The sequence below is a fragment of the Phyllostomus discolor genome, chromosome 12 (assembly GCF_004126475.2).
Source record: "Phyllostomus discolor isolate MPI-MPIP mPhyDis1 chromosome 12, mPhyDis1.pri.v3, whole genome shotgun sequence".
NCBI lineage: Eukaryota > Metazoa > Chordata > Mammalia > Chiroptera > Phyllostomidae > Phyllostomus > Phyllostomus discolor.
The window spans coordinates 60,250,338-60,270,692 of record NC_040914.2 but is presented as its reverse complement, the minus strand read 5'-3'; the positions used below and the strand labels follow the sequence as shown (position 1 = coordinate 60,270,692).

At 41.0% G+C, this 20,355-nt stretch overlaps 1 protein-coding gene across 2 annotated transcripts in view; it reads right to left on the bottom strand.

Moving 5' to 3' along the window:
• Nucleotides 1-3,133: 3,133 nt before the first annotated feature.
• LRRC36 (leucine rich repeat containing 36) overlaps nucleotides 3,134-20,355 on the bottom strand; it is a 57,183-nt gene continuing 39,961 nt past the window's right edge. For both annotated transcript variants that reach the window (XM_028501941.2, XM_028501940.2), the window contains 7 exons: nucleotides 17,100-17,528; nucleotides 14,117-14,406; nucleotides 10,551-10,716; nucleotides 9,484-9,629; nucleotides 8,561-8,684; nucleotides 6,292-6,406; nucleotides 3,134-3,907 (listed from right to left, as the gene is read on the bottom strand). In XM_028501941.2, coding sequence (XP_028357742.1) covers nucleotides 3,682-3,907; nucleotides 6,292-6,406; nucleotides 8,561-8,684; nucleotides 9,484-9,629; nucleotides 10,551-10,716; nucleotides 14,117-14,406; nucleotides 17,100-17,528 — 1,496 coding nt within the window. In that variant the 3' untranslated portion in view covers nucleotides 3,134-3,681. The remainder of the gene's footprint in view (nucleotides 3,908-6,291; nucleotides 6,407-8,560; nucleotides 8,685-9,483; nucleotides 9,630-10,550; nucleotides 10,717-14,116; nucleotides 14,407-17,099; nucleotides 17,529-20,355) is intronic.

Sequence of the window (20,355 nt, the reverse complement as noted above, 5' to 3'; positions counted from 1 at the left end):
AGGGCCTCAGCCCCAGCCTCTCTGCTTTCACAGCAGGAGGGATGAGACAGCAGATTCGGCCTGGGCCAAGTGTTGGCAGGGTGCCCGGTGCCAGGCCTTGGTGTCAGCCTGCTGATAGGCCCCCACTCCAGGGGGCTACCAAGGTGAGTCATTCTGGGCACCAGCTCAGATGATCAGAAAATGCAGAAAGAACTTTGGGGGCCCCAATCCACAGTTCTATAGCTGAGGGAACTGAGGCCCAGAGTGAAGGGCCTCTGCAGAAGAGGGGCCAGAACCATGCCACTTGACTCCTCGGCCCGGCTCTTTCCAACACAGCAAGCCCCAACAGAACTTCCAGAAATGGGACTGATGGCCCGTGACAGAGCCTGGCACCCAACACCAGCCTTTGGTAGGTGAGCAGGGCATCCCACAGTGAAGGGGCTTCTTCCTTGCTGACTCCCTGCCATCTGTTCAACGTCCCAGGGTGGGAGGGTATGGGGACCTATCTGGACCTAAGGACTCCTGGAAGTTTTGGGGCCAGCTCTCCTGCCTGCTGACAAACAGGCTGATGGGACTGAGTGCCTTCCCAGTAGAGGACAGCTCCCTAAGGGGCTAGAAAAGGCTCAAAGGCACACACTCACAGATACTTTCTTTCCCAACCCTGTTAACATGACAAAGCAGCACAACAGCTTATTCCTTCATTCCACAGACTGTTCTGGGATGTTCCTGCCCCACGTGGCCCCAGAGTCCCTTCCTTGAACCCAAGTTCTCTTGGGAGTGGGGGTGCAGAGGAACAGTGTGGCTCCGGACTGGGATGCTGGGGAGGTGAGGTGGGAGCTGGAGGGCAGAGGATCCACGCCTGGCCACAGCAGAGCCCTGATGAACAGCTGACCGCCTTGCCTGGCACTGCCCAGGGAAGAGCTCCAGAGAGCCCTACCTCTCCCACCAGCAAAAATGATTCCTCTAGCCTTGGGGACCTTGTTTCAACGGAAGCTTACTTAAATGAGCATAATGGGAGTGAAGCCCAATCCTTCTGGCTTTCACTTGCTAAAATATCCTCACAGTGAAAAGAATTTAATTCACTTGCAAATGGGTCCAGGCTATTAAGTGATTAAACTACAAGTGAGAGTACCATCCAATGTGGGGAGCAGCAGCTCAGCCCCTGGGGTGACTGGCAGTATGGCTCAGAGGAACCCAGACAGAGAGCTGGCTGAACCCTGAAACTACCTTGTAGGAGTCAAGTCCCCTCTTCTGGGAAAGTGGTCATGGAGCCCAAGGGAAATCAAGACCCACCTAGAGCAAGGAAGAACCTTAAAGAACAGTGAGTCTACTAGCTGAATCTGGTACAAAGGCACGTGGCCCTATAGTGATCCCCCTCCGTAGCCTCCTCACGGTGGAAAGCTTTGGGAGCCTCTGGCAGCAAAGCCAGGTGGGCCAGAAAGAGTGGTTAGGATCTGCGGGATGGAGCCACTAAAACCTGTTACATATAGCTGGTGGGAAGGCTAAATCTGTCAGAGTGGCTCTGCCCCTTCTTTTGGGCACAGAACTTCCCAGAGGACTCAGCCCTCTTTCCTTCTTTCTCCCAATGATGTCAGGCACCTTGAGCGAGGAATTCTTCTCCAGTTGTTTTCTTGTTGTGTCAGGAGACGTCCCCCTTCCACGCTGAGCTCACGTAGCCCCAACACTTCTTTGACACCTTTAATCCCTACCCTTGCCCTCTGGAACAAGGGCCACACAAGGAAAATCAGAAACACAGCTGACTTCCCCAGGGATGGCCATCAACCCTAGAGAGGTACCTGGCCTGGGGCAGGGCCAGCCACTTTCAGTGACATTAGAAAATACGGTGGAAAGTTACTCAGTCTGGGTCAGGCTTTTTGCTCCTCCTTAGCGTTACCCTGAACAGGCTCCGGGGCCGGCACTATCAGATGTTCACAGGGGAAGGAAGGGAGGGCTGGGGTTGTGGAAAGAAGTGTGTTATTTTCCCCCACAGCAGTGTGTCCAGCAGGCTGCCCTGTGTACCGGGGCTGGGACCCTGAAATGTGATCATTCAGGGCTTCAAGGTTACTCAGGTTCTCCGGAGGACAGGCCCAGGAAAGGGATGCTGGTAGTGGCGTTCCCACAGAGCACAAGCTCACTCTAGCTCCCTCAGGGCCATGCAGCTCAGAGAAGTGTATGGCTCCTCTGTACATACTCCTTTGGGAGCCCACATAAAATCCAGAAATCTATGGATTTGATTTATAACTTAGAAATGTGTGATCTTAGCTGTGATCTTCACATCTCATTATTATGGCAATAGCTTTCCTGCCCTGCACAGCACCTGGGTCAGAGGGGCAAACGAGCATCTGATCTTCCCCCTGCTTCTCTCTGGCGTGAGATGAAGAAGTACAACATGGCATTGGGTCTCGGTCCTTCGCCCTCTACATGCCCTCTGGCAACATCAGCTCCCCGGTGACTCTGAGGCAGAGACATACCACTGTCATTACCTTTTCCCACTGACTTTTAGAATGCCCCATCAGCCAGGATTAAAAGAAAGATGGTGCCTCTCCTGAGCCCCAAGCTATCCTCGTCTGCACTTAACCAGCCCTTTCTCCCATCTCTCTAGCTCCTCACAGGTCCTTCCCCACTCCACACAACCGTCACTGCCTTCTTCCTACAGAGAAAGCTTCTCAAACACCAATCTGCCACTCCTCTGCCTTCCCAGTCTGAAATCCTGGAGGAGCCATGCAGCCTCACTCCTGCCTATCTCCTCTCAGCCCTTTGGTTCCATGGACCATCTTCCTTCCCATCCTGTGGCCTTTACATATGCTGCATCTCTGCAGTTCTCCCCATGGCTTCTGCTCTAGACCTTGTACTTTACCTGGTAACCTTCTATGCATTCTTCAGGTCTTAGTTGAGAGATCATACTTTAGTGGATATTTTTCTGACACCACACCTCCCAGGCTAGGATTGGTCTCCCTGTTACATACTCTTACGGCAGTATGGCCCACATCTTCCTTGCCCTAGATTGCTTTGGGGGCCCCAGATTCTTCCACTGTTTGCCAGAGAAGGCTCTGCTTATCCTCTACCTGTTCCCATGCTACTCACTCTGCAAGCTTCCACTCAAACAAGTCCGCATTGACGCCTTCTCCATTCCCCAGAGTAGGACCCGCCCCACCTCTTTCCCGGACATCTTTAGGATTTGTTTAGACCTGTTTGGTACCAGTACCAAGAAGCTTAGAATTCTATCACACGAGTTTTCGCTTTCCTCTCTACTGAATCTCCAGGGTAGACACCAGATCTTGTCACATGTACACTATGGTGGAAGAAACTCTAAATACGTTTGATGAATCAATCAATATGGATTCTCTGAAACTTCCTCTAACACAAAACACACCTGGTCATGGATGTTCTTTTTAAACATCCTACCATACAGTTTGAAGTGACGATTGGGAAAAATGTCTAGTGTTTTTTACTTTCCAACATTTTCTGTCAAATGTCTCTATGTGACACAAAGCCAAGACAAAGTGCCAACTATGTCTGTGGGCAGAAGGAAAGAATGACTTCATGGGAAGAGATAAGAAGAGAAATAAAGAGAAGGACCAATACAATGTAGTCAGAATAGGTTTTTTTCTTCATATTGTGGGTAAATACCACCGTACTGGTGGCAATGACACTGAGAGCCCCCCGTGGCTGGGAGGGAAGCTGCGGAGAAGGTGTTCAGTGCTAGCTCCATAAACTGGGCTCTGGGACAGAGTCTGAGACACTCTGTATTAGATACTGACCCGTGTCATGTGCCACTGGTGAGGAGGATGACAGCGTGCTTTTCCCAAAGGGTGATGATCTTCCCAGATGATGGCTCTTCTCAGGAGGCAGGAGTGCTTTCCCAGAATAACCTTTTTGCTCTTTATTCAGCTGCTGCAGCAGATACTCATTAGTTACCACCAGGGATCTGAGGCATGGGGGAAAAGGCAGTCACGCAATCATGAGAGCAGAGTAGATGCCATTCAGACCTGAAATGTTTGCTAAAGGCCAATATAAAATGAAGTAACATCTGTAAATAGAAAGAACTGTGCAGTTTATGAGTGGGTTATTTTAAAAGCAGGCTGACAGTTTCTTTCTTCATTACAGTTCCCTTTATGTTCCAGACTGACAATAACAGTAACATAATTCACATTTTATACAGTGATTGTTCTGTCCTTTCGGAGCACTTTCATGATAAGGTAAGTAGAAGCGCTGGGAGACTAACACCTGACCAGGCCTCCAATTTCTTTCTCCAAATCTTAACTTCTGCTTCTTCTAATCTAGTCTGCCTCTGCATTTAACTAGTGATGCTAGTCATGGCTGGACTCTTAGACTCTGTATTACCATGGAGTGTTAAAAGCCATCAGAGACTGGCAAAAAAAAAAAAGATGAATGCACAATGCTATTTTTTGCAATATTATTTGTAACAGCAAAATACCGTCAACCTAAATGTCTATCAATAGAGGAATAATTAAATAAACATACAATAGACTCCTATAACTATAAAAAGAAGTGAGAGCCAAGTCTATACACCACTGTGAATTGGTTGCTAAGATAAAATATTAAAGTATCACTATGCCTTTTTCTATATAATAGAGCCTCGCTCCACAAATACACACCCACACCTACAGTGGAAGGCTGGTGAGAGGGAAGGAAAGGATGGAGGAGACAGGCAAGGAATCTAGATTTGTCTGCATTTATCTAATTTTGTAGGCTTGACTTTAGAACCATGTAAATGTTTTACATAATTATAAAACAAGATTTTAGAGGACAGGCTGACAGTGACCACAGGGGAGAATAGAGGGAATTTAAGGGGACAGTGGGAAGGGTTCACAGGAACAAACTTAAAGGACACATGGTCATAAACTAAGGGGAGGGTGCTAATGGGAGGGAAGTGGGGAGGGTTGGGAGGGGGAAATGGATTGGGAGTAAAAAGGAGAAAACTGTATTTGAACAATGATTAAAAAAATAAATTAAAAAAATTATAAAACAAGATTAAATCAAAATTTTAAAAATCTCTATAAATCAAAAGCAAATAGACACAAATTGAATCTGTATATTGAATTGATGGTTTAACTACACAGAGAAAAATTATTTCAAATTACTTTAAAATATAGCCATTAGGCCCTGGGTGGTGTGGCTCAGTGGATTGAGCACTAGACTATGAACCAAAGGGTCACTGGTTCAATTCCCAGTCAGGGCACACACCTGGGCTGTAGGCCAGGTCCCCAGTAGGGGGCACATAAGAGGCAACCAACCACACACTGATGTTTCTCTCCCTTTCTTTCTCCCTCCCTTCCCCTCTCTAAAAAGAAATAAAATCTTTTTAAAAAATTAAAAAGAAAATATAGCCATTTGACTGTTCATCACTAAAGAGGTATACCCTAATGTTCTCAAAGCATGGTCACAGACCAGCTAAAGCAGCATCACCTGGTAACTGATTAGAAATTCAAATTCTCAGCTCCCAGCCCAGACCTGCTGAATCAGAAACCTTGGGGGGTGGGGCCCAGCAATCTGCATTTCAACAAGTTTTTCAGGTGACTCTGATGCACACCTGAGTTTCAGAACCATAACTTTATGCTACTTGCTCCACTTCTGTATATGTTTGAAATAATTATAATGAAATGTTAAAAAAAAATTAAAAAGCCATAAGAATGGGTCTGGATCTGATCCTATGAATATGAAGTTACTCCAAGTGAAAAAAGGAAGTAAAGTTTAAGGCTGAAGATTTGGGGATGGGGTCCTTACATTTAAATTTCATTGAAAGTCCTAATAAAGGTGCTTGCCAAATCAAAATGTCCAGGGCATCTCTCAATGTACCAATAGTCTTGAGGCCTCTTCTGATCTGTCTAGCCTGCATCCTGAGGGTCAGTTCTTTGAAGAGGCTGATGCTATCTGAGCTCTTCTGAAGAAAACACATACATTGGATTCTCTCTGAGCGCTCGACATATTTCTCTGTGACCAGTGGCAGGCAAGCATTTTCCAGAGGAACCAGATGACTGATTTTAGGGGCACATTGTGACCAAGAAAAGCTAGCTGACTCAAACAAGGGTCCTGGTGGATCTAGAGGGAAACTACTTATTATTGAGGTGGTGCAATTCACCAGTTCCATTAAAGACATTCAGTCCCTGCTGTCTCCTGGAAAACTGTATTTTGAGCCCTGAAGCTAGCTGGCCTAGATATAAGTGGTTTACACATAAAACAGAATTAATTTGAAAAGTATATAGATTTTAACTTGCCAGTAAAACAAAGGAGGGCATAAAGGAAAGTAAGACCTATTTCCAGAAGCCAGCTTGATAGACCCACTCCTACCTCTGACTTTCATGGAGAAGGGACACTGTCTCCTCCAGCTTTTTCAGCTGGGCAAGCTCCTGGTTCAGGCAAGCCACCTGCATGTTCAGCTGTTGGTTTTTGCGCAGAAGATCATCTACAAAAAACATAGTAGCCAGAGGTGAGCAGGATTCTAAGCAGCTGGTCTTTGACCAAAGCCTAAGGACATCTTGAAGAATTGGGGGCCCCCTCACTGCACCCATCTCCATACTCTATTCATTCCTTCCCTTGGAGACAGCAGATATACTGGTAACAGACATCTGAATTAAAATGCAATCACTTAATATTGCATGTTAGTTCATTTTTCTGGGATTCACTAGAGCTAATAACCCTGCCCCATAGCACTGGTATGAGACACCTGTCCTCATTTAGCACAGCAAATCAACAAATATTAGGTCTCTGTATTCTCCATTTTAGTGTATGAATATATGTCCTTCACTCTCTATGGAGTATGTGCAAATATCTGGAACTGTGTGAGGCACATGGTAATAACGCAATGACTGCTTGCAGGAACTGAATTTATAACCAAGACACATAAGCAGTTCCCCAAATATATTACCACTACCTGCAATAATGACGTAGGTAAAAGCACAGAAACTCTGCTCCTAAGAAAGTCTCCTAGAACTGTACTTCTTAAACTTTAGTACATTTACAGATCACCTAGGGGGCTTGTTATAAAACAGACTCTGATTCAGTAGGTCTGAGATGAGGCCCAATAACCCACATGTCGAACAAGCTCCCCGGTGATGCTAATGATGCTGATCTGTGAATCACACTTTGAGTACCAAGATTCTAGAAGGTAGAAAACAGGGCTGCAACGGGGACATTTATCACCAGAAGCCAAAATCCAGCACTGGGCCTCATGGCTGACTGAAAGTAGGTATCTAAGGGAACAATGACCTGTTTTCAGAGTAGGTAAGTGGAGATGCTTTGATTATTCAGGCTTGTAAATCAGATAGTCATGAGACTGAACTCTGGAAATTCAGTGCTGACTTCCAAATCAAGTTCCTGTGTAAACTGAAATGCCAATAATCTTTGTTTCGGGGTGCTGAGATAGAGAGTTAAAGTCAAGGGTAAACTCTATCTAAAATACTCACCTAAACTATGCTAATAATATAGTACAAGTCAAAACTTTTAAAAGGTATTATTTTTCACTTATAACTATGGCAATAATGAAAAAAAACAGTGTGAGCAAGAATAGAGAGATTCAAATACACTCATTATTGATGTGAGTGTGGATTGAAAAACTTTTGGGGGGAGTGATTTGGCAATGTGTAACAAAAGCTTTAAAAATGTCCATATCTTTTGACTCACCAATTCCACTAGTAGGAATGTCTCCTAGGAAAATAGTCTGAAATGTACACAAAGATTTATATACATAGATATTAATAGCGGCATTATTTATTATAGTATAAATATTAGGACTCTCAGTTCCACTAGAAGGGAAGAAAGACAATCTCAGAGAAGCATTTTCATTCTCAGGTCTTTTCTTTCCTTTCAGGTCTTTGAATGTTTGGAAATCCTTCAAAATTATTTACATTATTAACAATGGTAGCTTTGTTTATAATAGCTAACATTAAAAACAACTATGTAGAGGACTAGATAAATAAGATATATTTGTGTAACATTAGAGGAAGTGCCTATATTGTTAAATTAGTAACATTAGGATGTAGAACCCAATAGGTGATTGTCTAGGGTAGCGAGTGGGGGAAACTGTGCCAGGGTCTGAGGGAACTTTCTGGAATAACAGAAATGTTCTGTATTTTGATTAGGATAGAATTAAATGAGTATATATTTGTCAAAACTCATCAAACTTAAAATGTGTGCACTTTGTTGTATGTAAATTGTTTTGTAAAAATCAAGACACAAATTTTAATTTTGAGTTAAAAATAAATATATAGGAGTATGGTGAAAGAAAATATACCAAAAACACTAATGGTAGTTATTGCTGGATAGTAGAGTTTTATTTTCCTTATATTTTTCAAACTTTCTATAAAGAATATCACCTTCAGCTATAGTGAGGAGAAAAAACAAGTGTCATTCTCAAAAATAATAACAATGTTTGTACTTGCTGTACAATGACAAAAAGTGTCATCTGGTGACTCAAGCCACCTGCATTAGAACTCTCTGAGGCCAGAAGATGGTTTCCATTCAGGGAGCCGTGTGGCTCTACATAATGAAGCTGATTAAATGCGTCATCTACAACAAAAATTGTCTCGGGACGCACCACAGTCTGCTCTCCTGAACTTACCGTAAGTGTGGGGCTGGTGCCCACTCACAACTGAGGTGGCAGCACCTTCCTCCAACTGCTGAATTTTTTCTGATAAAATGAGGTTTTCCTCCAGCACTCTGACCAGTTTTTGCTTCAAACTTTCCTTTGGATCAGTGAACAAAATACAAACACGTTAAGAATCTAAAATTCTAAGGAGTGCTTTTAGAAGACTGAAAGAATCCTTCCTCTGTTTAGTGATAAACTGAATGGAGGTCGGCATCTCTTCTCACTACAATTTTAACTCATTAATAAACATAGTCCAAGTGCAACAAACAAATTTATCACATGGAGTTGCAATTTTTCCTGTGAGTTATCCATTGTTTTGGCAGAAGAAGCAGTCATTTGACAAGTGGCCAGCATTCTGAGTCACCTATCTAAAGATTGCAGAAACTGAACCTGATGTCTGAAAACCTTCTAATGTTAAAGAAAAGAGGAAAAAAGACTTCAGGATATGAGTCCCTTCTTGCTCCCCCAGAGCTAGCAGCCTGCTGCTGTCGGACTGGCCCCTGGCTCAGGGCTCTCTACTCCATCAGAAGGGGAGGAAAGACAATCCCAGAGATATTTACTCTCTCTCACCAGAATTAAACCATGACCTTCAAGGCCATGGTCCTAGACATTGTCACTCTAGAGTCTTTTTTCCCCCTTCTATTTCATGCCCTTCTTTAGAATTTTTGGATGAGGGCTGGAATTAAAGAGTCACTCCTTCAGAACCTCTGAGTTGTCCCTGTCCCGGCAAGTTCTGTTTTCCTGATTTGCCCAGAATGACTTTTCTGTATTTTGGTTCAGGAACATCTAGGTGTTCGTGGTGTTGATGCTCTCTATGGTACAGGGCTATTCTAGTCTTGCTGCTCCATCCGTTTCTGGTAAAGGAAAAGTCGGAAAGGGAGATGAGAGAGGCATACCATGTCATTAGGGACCACCTGCCCAGCCTCCTTCAGTTCCATCTCCCTCCTGCGCAAGGCTTTTGATGCATCTTCAGGATGTGGGCGACACCACTGCTGAGAAGGAGCAGGGACTACCAAAGTCAGAAGCAAATCTCGGGCAGGACCTGCCAAAAATTCAGGTTGAGCACACAGGCCAATCTTAAAAGCTAAAGCACAGAATTCCTAGCCAATAATTTACCAGCTCTGTAGGACAAATAAAGTAATCTAATATGTCTTTTTACAAGAATGTAGTAAGTGGCTGTAAAAGGTGTTTCATGATGGATAAGAAATTACGTCCCATATCCTCTGTGGAGGAACTGCAGCAGACCCTCTGGAATGCAGGCTCTGCGCTATTTTCTGGTCACTGAGGAGTGGCTCTTGAGGAAAATTTCTTACAAAACGAGAGCAAAGAGTCACTAGGGGAAGTAAAGCGACCCTTTGGGCTAAGATTTCTTCTCCTGTATGTCCCTTTAGAAATTAAAAAAAAATTAAGCCTAAATAACTAAAGTTTCTAGTTTTTACTTAAACATTTTCCACTACCAAAAGCTCCTTGAATTCTTCTCACATTAAATGATAAATAAACATATTGGAACAACATTTGCAAAACTGGTTTTCCCCAATTTCCTTAAAAAAAAAAACCCTAAAAAGAGTCCAGGTCATTTAGTCATTAGAGTTTTTCAAATAATAACATTTCAACAGGCATCTCAGAACTCTGATGATCAAGCCCAGTTTCTACTGTATTTATTACTGGCACTTTCCCAAGGATATAAAGTCCTTTTGTAACTATGAACTTGACCATGCTATATTTTACATGTCTCATCAGTCTACATGCTACTGGAAGACTACCAAAAACAATTATAGGAGGAACAAAATAACTGGTACAGAAAAAACGCTGATAAATAAAACAGAAGGGAAGAAGGTTACGAGAAAAATGCAGTTTTTAATTGCTGTGTTATTGAAAAATTTTGGTAAGTGATCAAGAAAACAATCCTTGTAGAGTAGAAGCAAGGTTGGAGTCCTTGTCCCAAAATTGAGAAAACACTTACCGAGAAACTTCTTGTTAAGGAGGAGGGAGCCAGAGCCCGTCCAGTGCTTATCCACAAGCTCCAGGAGCTGTCTGAGGACAGTGGCCACATGGGAGGTTCTGGCAGAGATCTGGGGACTGTGGTTTCCTGGCAAACCATGCAAACTGCCCAGGTCACTAGAGAGAGGCTCAAGAAAAAAAACACCCAACCATTTGTCATTCTTACACAACAAGAGAAATAAGAATCCAGACATTTAAAGTGTTAACTTTAAAAAAAAATTTATTTATTGGTGTTAAAGAGACCGAAGGAAGGGAATACATTCCACTGTATGCATTCCTTGGTTAATTTTTGTATGTACCCTGACTGGGGGTCAAACCAGCAACCTTGGCGTATCAGGACAACGTTCTAATCAACTGAGCTACTCCGCCAAGGCCCTACTGTGTTAACATTTAAGAAAAAGCAAACAAAAAGATGATGTCATTTTTCAGTTTAGATTTGAATAGAATACTATTTATGTCCAGGACAAATACAATAATATAGTCAAGGATAGTTTTAAAGGTAACAGTGTCTTCTATCATAATTTTCTGTAGAGATTTTCAGAAGAAAAAAATTGTTCTGATACCTACATTATTGGCTCAATATATTATGCTATGTAATAAGAATGATGAAATTGCAGAACATTTTTAAAAAGTTATTATATATCATAAAATAAAGTGGGGAGTAATTAATTAAAATTTTGTCATAATAAGCTTATATTTAGTATATTAATATATCATAAATATAAATATCTAATAACATTTTATTTATATTTTTAAAGATTTTATTTACTTTTAGAAGGGAAGGGAGGGATAAAGAGAGGGATAGAAACATCAATGTGTGGTTCCCTTTCGTGCACCCCCTACTGGGGACCTGGCCTGCAACCCAGGCATGTGCCCTGACTGGGAATAGAACCAGCAACCCTTTGCTTTGCAGGCTAGCACCCAGTCCACTGAGCCACACCAGCCAGGGCAGTTTTGTTAAATGTTAAATGTTATTGTTGGACCCATATATATGTATAAAGGTAGATCTGTCCAGTACAATTCACAGTTTTTATTCGTTCAGATATAAGTAAACAAATATATAGACGTATATCTTAATGAGTTTAAAAATTGTAAATTTTACCAGACAGATCTATCTGCCAATCTTTTCTATAGGGTCTCATGGACTTCAGGAAAGCTGATACATATTAAAAATAGCCAAATTAGTTTTTAATCCTTGGCTCTTTTGATACAAAAAGTTATAGATGATTAACTAGCTAATGCTGTTATATCTGACCATTGTGAAGCAGAATACTTAAGATAGTGATGTTTGTGTGACTTCAGTCACACATGTGGCCTATGATTAATAGGGAAAGGCATTGTAAATGGGATCAACATTTATTCAACAGACCTGTACTGAGCATTGATCATATGCACTGCAAGTTCTGTATAAGGACTGTGAACAAATGAAGAGCTAAAAAATGAGGTCCTTTAACTAGTTAATGACCTGGTTGGGGAGAAAAGTCATAGCAAGTCTGATTATATCACAAGGCCACCTCAGAAGAACTTGTCAAAAATGAGTATTTATTGTCCTTGGTTTTTCACGTATTGGTAATTTTGTGTGTGTGTGTGTGTGTGTGTATCAAGAAACAACTTGGAAACATATTTGCCTTTACAGAGTTTCTCTCATTTATCACAATGTGGTGAGAGTTGGGAATAATGTTTATAAGCTTTGGAATAATTTTGTTAATTATTATGTTTTTTTAATTTTTAGCAAATTATGGCTCATGGCTTTTAAAGTTATTTTTTTATCCTTATCCAGGGACATGCTTATTTTATTTTATTTAAATTGTTTTATTAATTTTAGAGACAGAGGAAGGGAGGGAGGAAGAGAGAGAAACATTGATGTGAGAGAGAGATAACATTGATGGGTTGCCTCTTACACAAACCCCAACTGGGGACCGAAAATGCAACCTGGGCATATGTACCCTGACTGGGAATTGAACCCATGACCTTTCAGTTTATGGGATGATGTTCTAACCAACTAAGCCACATCAGCCAGGGCATGGTTTGTGGCTTTTTAAAATAAATTTTAATAACTTGCCTATGATTCTGAAATCAGTTGGTCAAAAATAAATTTTCTAATCACAAATTCATGTTCAGTTTAATGTTATGTATCATGGGATTATTTTAAATAATTTTTAAAATGCTCTTTTTAGCAATTTTCTGATATATGCCTTTTAAGAAACTGAACAGTTTATTTCTTTTATATTTATATCCAAGTAGCTCTTTTATAGCTTTATATATAAAGAAAAATAGTGTCTAACAAAAAAAAAGAAATTGGAGTTTTTAAGATTGTCCAAAAGAGAGCATTGAGATTTTAATTCCTATATTAACAATGTATATGAAGTAGAGGTAAAAAAATTTCCTAGGACATGTCTTATTAATATAGCATCCCAAATATCCTAACTGTTCCTGTACCTATACTCTAAATACAGTCTCACACAGTGCTCTTGTCTGGAAAAATAGGTACCCAGGGGCTGAAAATGGGGAAAAAAAGGACCAAAAAGCCAAGAAAGTATTACAAGACTGCCCCCTTTGGTGAACAAAAATTATAGCCACCTTTGAAGTTTTGGAAACTGAATACAAAGTATTTAGAGTAAAAAAAAAAAAAAATCAAACTTGTAAACACATGACAGTGTGCAAAAAGATTTCTCAAAACTGAGAAATAAGCGACTAGGAATAGCTGTTCTTGACCAAATCCCCTGTTTCCTGATAGGAAAGTACATTTTTAAAATAACAAATGATTCATTTGACAAAGGATCATGAGTTCCAGGAAAGAAATGGCCCTGAGAGCTGAGGTTCCTTTAAATAAAGAGAAAAGGCTTCATGAAGGAAGTGGAACCCGGAGAAAAATTAATACTCCAGCAGATGAGAGGAGAGTACAGGCATTCTTTCCAGACAATGTGTACAAAAGCAGTAACAAAACTTAGCTACTGAGTACAAACTGAAAAATAATGTTCTATTGTACACTACTATCATACTATAATTTTGTAAAATGAATTATATTGTATATGTGGAAACAATTCTTGATTTGTTGTTCATTCTCTGAACCACTCTCAGCTAAAAATACCTTGGATAGTCTAATTCATTTTCTGCTTGCTGGTATTTTGGGGGAAAAAATGTAATGACTTTAACTTCTAGACAGAAAAGTGACGCTTTTTGAAGAAAGGTCTCAAACCAGTTAGTTACTTGTGGCCAAAGCAATTCCTTCCTGTGGTAAACACTGTCCTCCACTTGTTATTATCAAAGTACTTCCTCACAATGTCTATGCTCTGGAAGTAGATTCTCCCTGTGACAAAAATGAAGAAATGTGGCAGAAGGAGAATGACTTTCCCAAGGGCAGAAGAATTACAGGCTTTGGCCTGGCAGTATTAACCACTGGCCTCTGAAAATCCCCTTGAATTTCTAGCGCTCTTGGTCAGAACCACCACCATCCCCAAAAGAACCCCCGTTCTGGTTTTGCATCTGAGGTGTTTCATTCACAAGCACAAACAAGCCAACACTTGCCTCGCTGCAGGTAGCATCTCTGAAACCGTGCTTTGGATTCAGTGTGGCAAGGATATTGTCTTTTCGTTTGAATCCTCTCCTCGATGGGCTTAATGACCTCTTGGTCAAACTCTCTCTGTTTTCTGAAGTCGCAGTAGGCAACAGCAGTGTGCGTAGAGAGTCTCCCAGGACGGAGTTGTTTGGGAAAGAACCATGTGCTGGTCTTAAATCCCCGAGGCTGGTGGGTAACTGTTGCTCTACATTGACCAGCATAGCAGGGTCACTGTTGAAATGGGTTGTGGCATACAGATCTGTGAAGGAAACAGGCTGGGAGATGAACCTGCCCTTCAACTCTCCCTTATCTCACTTCCATCCTTACCCCACCTGGAGTCCAAGGGTCATACTCTCTCTGATACGTACCCTCAACTCTCTGGATCCTTTTTTCTTCCACCTGACAAAACCCCAACTCTGGTTAACTCAACTGTCCACATACTCCAGGCTTACACCAGAGCAGTGGGAAGTGGCTGGAGAACAACATGCATCTCTTCACACCATCTTCACTTTAAATTTATGACATTATCTTAACTGGGCCCTTGTACTGCCCAGCTATCCTAATATATTCCTCTAGTCAATTTACTGTTCTCTTTTTGAGATGACTATTTCACATGTCTCTTCTCCTTAAACTTCCAATACCATCTCCTCTCTCTACTGTCAGGTGCTGATCTCTTATTTCCCTGAGAAAAACAGGCAATAAGAGGAAACATCTAGCCTTGGCTGGTGTGGCTCAGTGGATTGAGCGCTAGCCTGCGAACCAAAGGGTCGCCAGTTTGATTCCCAGTCAGGACGCATGCCTGGGTGGCAGGCCAGGTCCCCAGATGGGGGTGTGCAAGAGGCAACCACACATTGATGTTTCTCTTTCTCTTTCCCTTTACCTGTGTCTAAAAATAAATAAATAAAACCTTAAAAAAAAAAGGAGGAGACATCTATGTGATTCCACCACTGAGTCTATGTATTCACGTATTTGTATGCATAAATTATCTGAATTCCTTTCTGTTACAATAGTTGAACTGTCTGTGTTTCATCTAAGGCCAGCCTCTCCACTGGTGCACTGGATCCCATCTCCTCTTGTCTAAGGATTTTTCTCATAATTTTCCCTCTTCTCTCCTACATCATCAATTTTCCCTCTACTGGATCATCTCCACCACGATTTCCTTAATCTCATCCTCCCCCCTCCAGCTACAGTTCCATTTCTCTGCTCTCTTTCACTAAAAAACTCCTTGAAGGGGTTGCATATATTCAGTAACATTGCCTCTCTGCATTCTTTCTGGAATTCACTTCAAGGCTTTTCTTAACCACGATTCTCCTGAAGCTTCTCACTAACGCGTTGCCAAATGCCACAATCACTTCCCGATCCCAGGCTCACTCCCTCTCTATTAAAGACACCTGACACAATATTGATCACTCTCTCTTCCTTGAAATATGTTTTTCATTTGGCTTCCAGGACACCACTCCCTCGTGATTTTTCTTCTCCAACCTTACTGGCTGCTTCTTTCTTTTTCTCCATGCTGGTTTCTCTTCATCTACTGGATTTCTAATCGTTGAAGGGCTCAGGATTGGTCTCAGATCTCTTTCCTATGTTACTCCTTAGGTGAAATCTTATCCGGTCTAGTTTTAATGCCATCCACACTTTTAATTCCCTGAACTCAAGACTAATATGTCTAATTATCCAATTGGCATCTCTGGGAAGTTTTAACAGGCACCTCAAATTTAAGATGTCTAAGACAAAATTCTTGATATCTACCCTAAAATCTGCCCCACTCTTTTCCATTTTAGGAAGTGATAGTTCCATTCCTCCAGTTATTCAGACTCAAAACCTGGAGTCATCCTTGACCTTCTTTCTCTCACACTTCATTCTCAGTCCAGAAAATCATGGCATGTTATCTTCACAACATATTCAGAAGCAATACTTACCGTTTCTATTACTGGATATCCTCTTAAATGGTTTTCTACATTTCTGCCATTGCTCCCAATTTTATATTCTCAACCCATAAGCTACAGTAATTCTTAAATCAGATCAAGTCACTCTGCTGCTACAAACTCTCCACTGTCTTCTTTCTCACCCAGACTAAAAGTCCGACTACCTCTATACACTTCTCCTCGCATCCTCTGCTGCGGCCATTACTGGCCTCCTTGTTGTTCCTTGAACATGCTAAACACGTTCCAGCCCCAGAAACTTTGCACTTACCATTTCCACTGTCTAGAAAGCTCTTCTTCAGTTATCCATATGGCTTGTACTCTTCATTGAAGTCTCTACCTTTATTATATCTTATCAGAGAAACCTTCCCTGACTATTCTGTCCAAAACATCACCTTCCCCTTATTCACTCTATACCCTTATTTTTCTTCACAGCACTTATAATAACCTAACATACATTTATATGCTAACTTGTTCATCATCTGTCTTACCTTCTTTAGAATGGAAGCTCCATGAAAGTAAAGACATTTTTTTATAATGGTAAAATATATGTGGAACTTTATTTTTATTTGCTACTTCATGTGCAGAGCTAGAACATTATCTGGCATATAATAGGTATTCAATAAACTTTGTTTAGTATATTTACGAATAACTAAAGAGGGTGTCTCCAACACTTACCCCGAAACTAGCTTTTTCTGAAAAAGTAACTCAGAATGGAAGTGACTGTGGCCAGAGAAGACTAGATGCTACTGGAAATACGTCCTGGGTTGCTATTTCACTAAAATAACATATATGTAGCTCATAGGTCTTCAGTATATTTCTATAATATATCTCACATTTTTCCAATATATCTATCATGTTAAACTCATACCCTGCAGATTTCTGGATGTTCCATGTACCGTTGGCAACTCTGAAATACAAATTAAGTAATGCTCATGCAATTTAAAAAATGTTAATTCCAAAGTTTCCAGTTATACCTTCTATTTTAATACCTATGAATAAGGCCTAAAAATTGACAGGAAGCTATTACCTGAACTAAGTTTCAAAAGCCTTTCTGTGCTGGAGTCAGGATTTGACAGAGAGGTCAGTAAATCTCCACAGGAATGGGATGTAGTAGCCTTCACGTCATTTGAAGGCTTTATGCTGTATTCGCGGTAGTTCTTGCTTCTCTGAGGCCTTTTACCAAGACTTCCATGCAGGGATAGAGTTTGAGAATAGCCTTCCAGACCAACATCCGAAGGTAGCTGATAGGGATGAATCTGGCTAGAATCACCCACGTCCAGGCGTTTACCCAATAAGGCATCGTGGGTAAGCTGATAAGTATCAGGTTTTGGTATCACGTTCTTTTCTGGAGAAGAACCAGAAGACTTATTGTCCACAAAAGACATTCGGTACCCTTCTCTAGCCATCTTCTCTGGGGATCGGACTGTGGACTGGCGAGGCGAGTAGTGTCTGAATTCTAACCACCACCAAGGGAAAAAAAAAAAAAGAAACAAAATACAATGAGAACTCTCTGGCATAGTTAGGGTACCTCTCTACATTGGACATGCCTCTGTCTACCAAAAAAACTTCTCAGGAAGATGGTTTATAATTTTGATAAATGATAGTATAAAATGATGAAAGGACTTCTACATGGAACAACAACAACAACAACAACACACACACACACACACACACACACACACACCCATGTTGGATATTATCTAAACAGTAAAGAATCTGTAACATTCTGGAGATAAATTTCATGTCAACCTAATCCCCTAAGAATTTCCTCCTGAAACTACAGTGTCAGAGTTTTCTGGACATTGTTTTCACATTAAAAAATCCGATGCACCCCCATGTGACAATAGTTGTGATTTTATTTATTCAGTCTATAGATGATAGTTGGCAGGTCTATGATTTCATAGACTCTCCAAAATAAAGCTAAGCTCACTCCCACCCCCAGAGGTTCTAGGTTGACACATTGGAAACCACTATCCTAAGCCAATTCGATTGCAGGGAATGAACCTGTGAAAATTTCTAATCTGGCTGTAAAGCATTTGTCTCAGACAGCTGTGTCTGTCATCCTCAAAAAGCCTCAGAGTGGGGCAGCTTTCAGAGGTGCATATGCTTAAAGGGCTTCCTTAGGGAAAAAAAATACTGTATCTGAGTTGATCACATTAATTTCAGAGAAGTGGAGCCAAGTATAGGTCTATAGGACCTGAAAGACCCAGGGCCAGCCTATACAGTGAGGGAACAATATCTTTATATAACAAAAAAAATCTAAGAACAAGGAATGAAATTAGATAATTCAGACTATTCCTCCTGTTGAAGATATTTAAATAGTAGGATGATATGTTCTTAAAAGCATAAAAGAGCTGGTGAGGAATTTATAGGCCAAATTCTAGGAAACAGCAAGAACTCATATGAAGGGAGACCCCCCCAAAATGGAATTTATTTATAAAAAATTGTTTATTTACTCTTAGATGTTCAAACTTCAGGCACCTTCAATGTACTCTCCACCTGATGCAATACACCTATCGAGACGTTTTTTCCACTGCTCAAAAACAGTTTTTGAACTTGTCAACTTTGAGTCTTTTAGTGCTTCTGCTGGATTTTGCTCATCTCTTCCACATTGGCAAAACATTCCCTTTGAGGACTTTTTTCATCCAGGAAACCAAAACAGTCACTCAGGAAGAGATTAGTGATTGGGAGGATGGGGCACAGGGGTTATGCTGTTTTTGGTCAAAAACTGCTGAATATTCACTGTGGTGTGGGCAGGTACACCACACCACAGTGAGTATCACCTATCACAGTAAATCACCTATCATGAAATGTGCAAATGCATTGAAAGAATCTTCAAAAAAATTCACTGAATCCAAATGTAGCCTCTCACAACAACGCCAGCTGTACACTGATACAGATGGGTTCCTAGAGTACTCACCTAGCTGGGAAAGCTTATACTACAACAGGTCCACCCTTCAGAGGATAATTCTGTTTTTTTGGGGGGTCCCCCTCATAGAGGTAAGTCTAGCACTCAAAGTCACTTTACCCTAAGGAGTTTTAGGGTAACAGGATTAGAAGTCCAAGTCCAGGATCCATTCATGGTGAAGAGTAGACAAACCATCCCATACACCTGCCCCATAAACACATTAAGTGGAACTGTGAGCAGAATATAACCTTCAGAGTAAGGTGAACTGGAACTAAACCAGCCCTTGCACTGGCTAGTAATCCAAGTTTACAGCATCTGGGTGGTCTAAGAAACCTCAAGCCTTGAGTCTGGATAAGGTGATCCCAAAATAATAGTGTCCTAGGCCGCTGGTAGAAAGAAATGAAAATCTGACCTGGAAAAGATGCCTTCATGCAAAACTTTAAATCATTCCTATATATAATTTTTCAAATATAATAGCCAACAAATAGCCCAAACAAACAAAAAAGGAAATAAGACAACACAAATGAGAATGAGTAGAAAAAAAAGACAACAAAACACCAACTCACAAAAACTTCAGATATTGGAATTAACACATGTATCCTCTACAACAGCTATGTTTATTATGTTTAAAGAAATATACATTTAAAAAAGAAATATAAAATAAGCTGGAAATATTCTGTTTATAAAAAAGTGACACAGCAGATTTAAAAGAGAACCAAATCAAATTTATAGAACTGAAAAATAAAGTAATTGAAATTAAGAATGCAGCAGACAGCAGTTATACACAACTGAAGAGAATGTTAGTGAACCTAAAGATGGGTCAGAGGAATTATCCAGAATGCAGACCACACCAAAAAAGATGAAAAAATATAAATGAATAAAAAACAAAGAGGACAAAGTAAAAAATCACTGACATATATTATTCTATCAAGAATCCCAGAAAGACAAGAAAAACTGGACACAAACAATTTGAAATATTTTCCAGAACCGCCCTGACTGGTATAGCTCAGCTGGTTGGGCATCGTCCACAAAGTGAAAGGTTGCCAGTCAGATTCCTGGTCAGGGCACAGGCCTCGGTTGCAGCCAGTCCCCAGTCGGGGCACATGTGAGAGACAACCAATTGATGCTTTCTCCCTCTCTTTCTCCCTCCCATTCCTCTCTCTAGGAATAAATAAATAAAATCTAAAAGAAATCCACATGTCATAGTGAAACTACAGAAAATCAAAGACAAATGGAAAAATCTTAAAAAGCAGACAGAAAAAAAAAGACAGATTATCTTGCAGGAGTGACAGACTTCCCGCTGACTTCTCAAAGCAGCTACAAAAGGCAGAACACGGTGGAATACCTTCAATATTCTGCCAACCTAGCCAGCAAA